An 8,847-nucleotide genomic window follows, 5' to 3' on the forward strand; every position below is an offset into this window, starting at 1 on the left:
TTGTTGCTTTCTCAGGAACCCTTTGGGGACGTGACGGAGAGGAAGCAGCTACGTGCGAAGCTCCAGTGTAAGGACTTCAGGTGGTTCCTGGAGAACGTGTATCCAGAACTGCACGTGCCTGAAGACAGGCCGGACTCCTTCGGGATGGTGAGCAAGGCGGGCCGTGCTGGCCTCAGGTCTGATCAACAAACCCTGGGCGAGAAAGGCCCCTTTGTGAGGACCGCTGGCCTCCCCCTTGTCGTCCACTGTCCCTCCTTCTCCTCGGGGGCGTCTGGGCCTCAGGTCCAGAATGTCAGCACTGGAGCCCTCTTGAAATTGGCGGGTATGAGCCATGCATTTTACAGATGAGGAGACCGAGGCTCACTGGTGTTTCCGTGTCATGTTTTTACTGACCCTTATCACATTGCTTCAGGTCCCAGTGGCCGGACCAGTTAATAATTCCCAACTCAGGGATCCGCAGGGCAGTGGTGGGGATCGGAGAACCACTTCTGCTATTTCACAAAACCTAAAGGAAATGTTTCTGGGATGAGGCCAACTAACATGTCTGGTGCCTTTGGCCTTTGCCAGGAACGACACCAATCTAGTGAGCTCTCCTCTGCCATGTCGGGTTGATTGGAAGTGCTGGTGCTCCATTCTGGAAGTCTTTGATAAATGCAAAGGAGAATATTAATGCATTAAATTCAATTTTCATTATGAGAATGTTCAAACATACAGAAACGCAGAGAGAATGGTATAAGGAACCCCGTCCCCAAGATTCTAGAATTACCAGGACTTTCCCTCTCCTGCTCCACCATCCCACATTTTTTTCTTTTCACACAAACCCTGGGCATCATGTCATTTCACTCCTGTTCACTTTCTCTGTCTGTTTTCAGAGTAAGAGTTGGAACTTTGGTTTCCTCCAGTTGTATCCAATGGCTTGTTTTTTATTTGTTGGCTTATTTGCTTTTTGGCTTTTTCTTTTTATGAGTAGCACTGGAAATCAGTGCTGCTGATTTTTACATGGCCCATGTGCTTCAATCAGTTTAGTCGAGGTTTTTTTCTGTTCAGATTGTCCCGTCTTTGACCAGTGGGAGTCTCTTTATTGTGGCTTCTGTGACCTTGACCCCAGTAGCGTGGCTGTGGTAGCTTCCTTGGTCTGGCCATGCTCATCTCGTCTCATGCGTTTGCTGCTTTTCCTCTCAGAAGCCCTGCTCCTTAGTGGGGAGCGGTGTTCAGAGTCCAGAGTCTGGATGCCAGTGGTGGCCCTGTCTCTAAACCACGCTGTCCGACAGAAATAGAAAGCTAGCCACATATGTAATTTAACATTTTTTAGTAGCCGTATTAAAGAAACAAGTGAAGTTGATCATATATTGTATTTAACCCAATATATCCCAAATATTATCATTTCAACAGGTGGTTGATATAAAAATTAATTTGAGATGTTTTACATTCTTTTTTTCATACTAAGTCTTGAAATCTGGTGTTTATTTTACCCTTATAGCACATCTCAATTTGGACTAGTCACATTTCAAGTGCCCAAGAGCCACATGTGGCCAGCGGGTACCATGTGGGACAGCACAGCTCTATACTTTTTCAGTGGGCAGAGAAAGGAAATACATATATATTTTTTGTGTGTGAGGAGATCAGCCCTGAGCTAACATCCGATGCCAATCCTCCTCTTTTTTTTTTTTTTTTTGCTGAGGAAGATTGGCCCTGGGCTAACATCCGTGCCCATCTTCCTTTACTTTATATGCGCCGCCGCCACAGCATGGCTTGACAAGTGATGCGTCAGTGCGCGCCCGGGATCTGAACCTGGGAACCCCGGGCCACCAAAGTAGAACGTGCGCATTTAACCACTTGTGCCACCAGGCCGGCCCCAGGAGATACATATTTTTGAGAAACAAATCATGCGTTCATTTTGATATCTCAATTCAATGTAATCTTACAGAATTTTTTTCTTCTTTGATATTATACTTATATTTCTTTTTTCTTACACTGAAAATCTTGGTTTCTAAAAATATTAACGTAATTACTTATTTGCTTTATCTTAAAATATATTTAAAATAGTTTCAAAGGAATAATACAGTATTACCACTGACAGTGTGAGGTTTAAGATTTCTTTGCAGCGTCATGTATCTGTTTAGAGAATGTATTTCCCTAAGGAAGTGTAGTCAAACATACTCTGCTCTAAAGTTGTTTAAAATCATTCTTTTTCTCTCTGTGTGTCACCAGCTTGATATAGTTAGCTTCATTAATCTCAGTTTCAATCTTCAGGGGTTTCTCTTTTCTTTTTCCTTGTAGTGTGTTGGCAGTTTCTTTGGTAGACCTTTCTGAACATAGGAGCTCATCTGAGGTCAAGGTCCTTTGGCTGGATGACAGTTGAGTCCTTCCAGGTCTAAGATGCTCTGATTATTCCCAGCATCTCCTGTTCCCAGGTTCCTTCACAAAGCGAAGGGGCCTCGAGAACAAGGAGGTCTGTGCTTTACGGGCTGAGGGATTGTGGAATCCTTCTTTCTGTGCTGCTGAGTCTTGTCTTCAGAACCAGGCTAGCAGGGGTAGACAAGGGCCAGGGCAGGAGTGAGGTTCAGGAGGAGCTGTTGAGGGTTCTTTGCACTCTCCAGAAGGGATTTGGAAAGTGGTTAAGCCTTTCCCCGGAGGCTCCTGGAAGGGAGGAGGGAGCATGGAATCTCCCATGGTTTTTTGCTCTTAGAACGATTAAAGGGTTTTAGATCCAAAAGGTGCCTTAGAGATGACATTAGATTAGACAATGCTGAGTGATAGAGAGAGCATGGACTTGGAGTCTGAGGTCCTGGATTCAAGACTCAGTTATCTCCACTTACTTGTGTGACCTTGGACAAGTCATTGGCTCTGTATTATGCTAGTCCTGTAGTATAGAATGGTGGACTTCTGACCTGGGGAATGCCGAGTCTCTCAATTGGGGTGTTCTTTGCTGATGCATAATAGCAGAAGCTCTGTGTTACATATGCGAAGTGACAACCCAGCTGTGTTTGGACTAGTGCAGCAATAAGGCTGTACTAATGAGAAATGAAGAGGTCTAAGCTTTTGGGCCGTAAAGAGTTAATCTCCCTGTTCCTCAGGTTTATCTTGGACTGGGGGTTATGATTCCTGCCTGCAGTATAGAATGGGAAACGCTCTTAAAACTAGAAATATAAGGGGCTCTTACCATTGAGTTTCTTTCTTGAGACAGACACGCCTCTCACTCCATTACCCTCCGTCAGAGCCTGGGGGGGATTCTGTTGTTGGGTATAACTCTGGACCAAAATGCCACCTTTATGTTTTGTTTAGCTCCAGAACAAAGGACTAAAAGATTACTGCTTTGACTATAACCCTCTCAGTGACAACCAAATCACGGGACACCAGGTCGTTCTGTACCTCTGCCACGGGATGGGTCAGAACCAGGTGAGTGCTGCTTGTCTGTAGCTCAACATGCTCAGGCTGGGTGACAGCCAACAACGGAGGCTCTGTGCTCAAGGGATCATTGGTGTGGGCCTCCAAAGAGGGAAATGAGGGGAAATCTATGTGTTTTTAAATATTTGATTTTTTTTCATTATAATGGCAATATATGCTCATTACAGAACATTTGGAAATATAAAAAGTAGACACAAGTAGTGACTACCTGGACCCAGAGTGACCATTCTAATTAAGACATATTTACTTCTCATCTTTTTTTATGCACGGCCTTTGGATTGTGTTTTAAATAGACATTATCATAATGTCTATATGTTTTACAGTCTGTTCTTTCCATTTACTTCATCCTTCTTTTCTTGTGTTATTAGACATCCTTTGAGAGTATCATCCTAGTGGCCTCGATATTCCTCTGTGTGGCTATATTACCGCTCAGTTAACTGATTTCCTGCCTCTCAGTTTTTGCAATTATAAATAACTCTGCTGCTAACATCTTCAGTCAGAAAAAAAAAAGAAGGAAAAAAACAACAGGTCTGCATTTCAGATGACTTCCTTAGAATTAATTCTTAAATGGAATCATAGGTTTTGCTGCATATTGCCACACTGCAAAGCAGTGTCTAGGGCATTGCTTCAGCAGGTGGCTCCGGGTGGATCTGTCTGGGTTACATGCTGTATTTCAGGCTGCACAGGGGAGCAAGTCCTGGAGGGTGTGAGGACCAGAGTAGGATCCTGGCCCACGGAAGCAGGTGGACCCATTGGGGGGGCCAGTGGAGGACGCAGGAGATGAGTGAAGCATTGGTCTGAACCTTCAAAGCTGTACTCTCCTGAGAGGTGTCAGACACATGGAAATGAAGGGGTGGGGGTTCAAGCTTTCCTCCAACCTGGAGTCACCCCAATTCCCTTTAAATATTAAACCCCCTTGTGGTCAACGGAAAACTTTCATAATTCAGACCCCTACAACCTTAAATTATTCAGGTGTTTCAACACTTTAGAGAATAGTGCTTCTCAAAGGTGGTCCCCGACTGGTACCATCAGCATCGCCTGAGAGCTTAGAAATGCAAATCGTCAGACCACCCCATCCTTCCTGAACCCCAGTCTCTTGTTTTAACCAGCTTTCTGGGAGATTCATTTGAGAAGCACTGCTCCACGTGTCTTAAGAACAGCCATCTGTGTCAGAATCTTCTGGAAGGGAGGTGGTAGTTGGCCAAGTGTCTTTTTAAAAATGTGAAAAATGCCCCTTCCTCGGCCCCACCTCAGACAGAAGGAGTCCTTCTTCCCTCTCTGGGAGTGCGGCCCAGAATCAGGCTTTTTCCTAAGCACACTGGAGTAAGAAAACCATTGCTCTGGAAGAACCAAGTCTTTCCATTAGCAGTCATGTTGTCTGCTTGTGCACAGCACTTTATAGTTTCCAAGGCACTGATGCGTCCATGATGTTTGGGAGGAGGAGGAAAGGACTGACAAAAGAAGACGAAGCGGCTGGTCCAGGTCACGGGAGCCCCCATGTGCCGGCACTGGGACGGGTCCATTTTCTTCCCCCCCATTCTGCACCAGCACGGGGTCAGGCACAGCGGGCACAGGGTGACCCTGGCTCCAGCCCCGCCCTCACTATCTAGCAAGCGAGATGGGCACAGAAGAGGCCCCTCCGTTCACACTTGCTAAGCACCACCCTAGAGGTGCACCGAGTGCTGCGGGAGCAGGTCAGACAGGCTGGTGTCTCTGGGTGAGGGAGAGCGAGGGACCCCGAGTCCTCATCCAGTGATTTCCCCGCTTTGCACGTTGGAGGGTCACTGACGCACGTGGGCTGCTCTGTTTTTAGTTTTTCGAGTACACGTCCCGGAATGAACTCCGCTATAACACCCGCCAGCCAGAGGGCTGCGTAGCTGTGGACGCGGGAACCGATCTTCTCACCGTGCATCTCTGCGAGGACACTGCCCCGGAAAATCAGAAGTTCGTCTTGCAGGAGGTAAGCGAACTGCCTCACCCCTTCCTGGCTCCGGTCCCCGGGCTGCAGAGGGGAGGATGGAAGTAAGGATGCTCTCTGGCCTGGTTCTGGTGAGTCTCGGGTGCAGCCGCCTACGGAGACCGGGAGCTCCACGGTGCGCCCATGTGGGGGAGCATTGTCAGAGTCCCACAGCACAGTCAGCTTTGCTTCTGGCCTCACTGTGGACTCCCTCTCAGTCTTTCCATCCCTCTGACACCTGGAGCTGCAGTGGGCTGTAATGGGCAGAGGAGCTGTCACAAATGTGTTGGAAGATGAAATGGGGTTTAAACAAGGGAAACAGCTAATGTAGAAGGACATGAGGTTAGATCCAGGTATAAGTCACTCCACTTCTCTCAGCCTCATTCTGGGGACAATAGCAGCTTTGTCCACCTCTAGTGAGGATTAGATGTGTGGCCAGAAATATTCTTTGGAAACTGTCAAGCTCTCTAGAGATTGGTTGTTACTTGTGGTATAATAACCAAGAAAACATCTCTCTGATGGAATTGGCTCCCCTCAGAAATGTCATTGTCGAGTTGGAACTGGGTGTGATTTCAGGCCTGAGAAGTGCTAGTCCCACCACATTTGCAATACGCCCATGATGGGACTCATAAATCGGTCATATCCTTTGACTCACTAAAAGACACTTGAGGGAATAAATCCAAAGAAAATAATTCAAAAGAAAAAATTAGTTCTCTGTTATCTCCGTGGGAAGCTTTCATTCCTAGCCTGGCCCCAGGAATGGAAAAATTCATCTATACTGCCTGTGAATGGGTTAAGTCGAAGTCTAGTTAGAAGTTGGAGTACATTTTCTTGTAGAAAATGTTATGATTAGCAATGAGATTTGCAGGCTCCCTGGAAAAGCCAGGCCCCATAGTGCTGTCTATCTGATATAAAAAAATAAGAGGGGAAATCCTTCTGCAGACCCCTGAAGTCTGTGATCCTCTGAAACGCCCTTCCCTTCTGTTCTTTCTTCCAACTGGAAGCTGTCGTAAGCCCTCAAGGAATGGTAATGCAAGACAGAAACCATAAAATTGGTTTGAAATGTCATTAAAATTTTATCTTCAATTTCAGTGACCATTTAAGGATAAGTAAGTTTCTTTAGAAGAGTGGGAGGAGGGGTACTTGATTTATTATTCCCTTTCACTTACCCAAAAGGCGACTTCTGAGCACTTTTAAGGGTTTTCAAGGTTAGTATTATTGAGATTCTTCGGCAAGTAACTTTATTTCCAAGGTTTCTCTTTCGCTGGAACAGATATGTTCTGCCTATTTGCTGCTCAGCCGTGACTAAGTTCCTGGGGGGGCATCCAGCTCACAGCAGAGAGGTGGAGGGGAAAAATAAACTCCAGGACTGGGGCAGAGACGTGCTGAGTTAAGTCAGCATCAGTGGGGGCCGTCTTTGGGGCTTTGGGAGTTGGCGTGCTCTGTAGAACCCACTTCCTCTCGGATGACTTGCCCCCTCCCCGGGCTGGTCTGGGGCGGAGTGGGGACTAAAGCCAAGTTTCCTGACTCTCCATTTAAATACGTAAGAGAAAGAGATCGCCAGGGATGGAATTGGTTGACCTAAGAGAAGTGAAAGAGATTAATAAAAGATCTCTTTGGTCCTGAACAGCAGTAGGCATGAGACACAGGGTCTGACAGATCCCCGGCTTAGCCAGCAGGTGGCACCATTGGCCCTGCTGGTGGAGTGGGGGACCCTGTAAAGAGCCCCTGTGAGAGGCAGGCATGACACACGTCTCTACACGCCTGGCCCGCCCCCCGTGCACAGACAGTCCTGAGTTGCCTTCATACATGCAAACACTTACCCCTCAAGAAGTATTTTTGCAATGATAAAAATCACCCTGAGCTCTTAAGCACACGTTTTAAGGAAGAAGATACCTTCTGAAGAACTGCTTGTAATTCTCTTGGAATCCACTGTCTGTTATCTTTTGTAGGATGGTTCTTTATTCCACGTACAGTCCAAGAAATGTGTTCAGGCCGAGAGGAAGGCGCTCGGCAGCAGTTTCGTACCACTCCTGCGAGACTGCACCAACTCGGACCTGCAGAGATGGTTCTTCAAGGAGCGCATGTTGTAAAGTGTCGCTGCTCCAAGGAACCTGTGGAGGGAGACTGGGCCCTTGGACTCTGTGCCCGGCAGAGACTTAGCTAAGTACAGTGACAGTCCCTCCAAAACGTGGCTGCTCCTCTTTTGTAAGGAAATCATTTTGCAGTTTGTGAAAGTGATGTTGGATTTAGTAAGACTGTGAATAAGCTTTGTACTGATTTTGAAAACTTTAAAATTGTTCTCAACACCCTATTTTCAAAGGGTAATCACAAAATGTTAACTCTTGGTATTCAGAGAGTTAAAAACCTTGAAATATTTTTCTATCAAGATGTATATTCTACTGTTGTGCCTTTTTTATTCCCCCTAGCAGAAAGGTAAATATTTTATTTTGGTATTTGCAAGGATTGCCAGGTATAAAGATGTGTGCGCGTGTGGGAGTTAGACTCATCTAATGTACTTTGCATAAACTGATGGTACCTCGAATGTTCCGTTAGAATTTTCTCAGTGTAGACAGATGGGCACTAGGAACGTTGTACTGATTCCTTCAGGCCTTTGAGATGTTCTACATTCATTTAATAAAGAATGCTGTTTGGTTATGTGTCACTACCATAGTCAAAGCGCTGGTTAATGTTTATGCTAGCCAAAGGGGACTAACCAAAGCTGGGCTCCCCAAGGAGCAGTGTGACTGCCCGGCTCCTATAGACTCCCCCATACGGGGCGGGCTTCTGACCATGCCTGACTGAGGCCTGGCCGGCCACCTTCAGTAACTACCACTATGACTTTGAAGCGTGTTTGCATCATTTTTAATTTTTACCACACGTTAGTGTCTGGAGGAAATGTACTGTTCCTTATGAAATCCAGCTTCCAAATTTGTTCATTGATAATACTGGGTCGTTAAGTCGATGTCAGATGTGATGTGCGGCAGTTGCTGCTCAGCTTTCTCTCAGTCCTTCTGGTTTGTGAGCCATCCCAGATCCACTTGTGAGATTCTGTCAAGTTGGTGAAGTCAATATGATTGATTTTTAAAAATGTGAGAACATTGCAGATCTTTGTTTTTGTAATTATTGGATGTGAGAGATGAAGACACATGTACAATTGATTAAAAAGTATCAACTTACATCTCAGGCTCTTTTTTACACACATTCCCTTCTCTGAGGGATCCAGTTTAACCGTTACCCAGAAAAAACTCCCGTGTACCTGGCTTGGATCCCACTTTGAACTTCAGTTTCTTCATCTGTAAAATGGGAATAATGAAGCCAAGCTCGTGGGGTAGTTGTTAGGATTAAATAACATAGAGCAGGTGAGGGCTTAGCTTAGTCCCCGGCATACATATGGGTTCATTAAATTTCTATTTTCCTAAATGCACTTTATAAAATATGAATCACAATAAACATCAGTAGGTGTTTATTCAAAAATAAGT

The 8,847-nt window shown here is 45.7% G+C and overlaps 1 protein-coding gene across 2 annotated transcripts in view; it reads left to right on the forward strand.

The window, feature by feature from the left end:
* The window catches only part of GALNT12 (polypeptide N-acetylgalactosaminyltransferase 12), a 41,248-nt gene extending 32,702 nt beyond the window's left edge, over positions 1-8,546 (forward strand). The window contains exons 7-10 of one of the 2 annotated variants that reach the window (XM_058523626.1): positions 16-147; positions 3,286-3,399; positions 5,222-5,368; positions 7,318-8,546. In XM_058523626.1, coding sequence (XP_058379609.1) covers positions 16-147; positions 3,286-3,399; positions 5,222-5,368; positions 7,318-7,458 — 534 coding nt within the window. In that variant the 3' untranslated portion in view covers positions 7,459-8,546. The remainder of the gene's footprint in view (positions 1-15; positions 148-3,285; positions 3,400-5,221; positions 5,369-7,317) is intronic. The other variant, XM_058523627.1, reaches the window with a different exon arrangement.
* Positions 8,547-8,847: the final 301 nt, after the last annotated feature.

The sequence above is a fragment of the Diceros bicornis genome, chromosome 28 (assembly GCF_020826845.1).
Source record: "Diceros bicornis minor isolate mBicDic1 chromosome 28, mDicBic1.mat.cur, whole genome shotgun sequence".
NCBI lineage: Eukaryota > Metazoa > Chordata > Mammalia > Perissodactyla > Rhinocerotidae > Diceros > Diceros bicornis.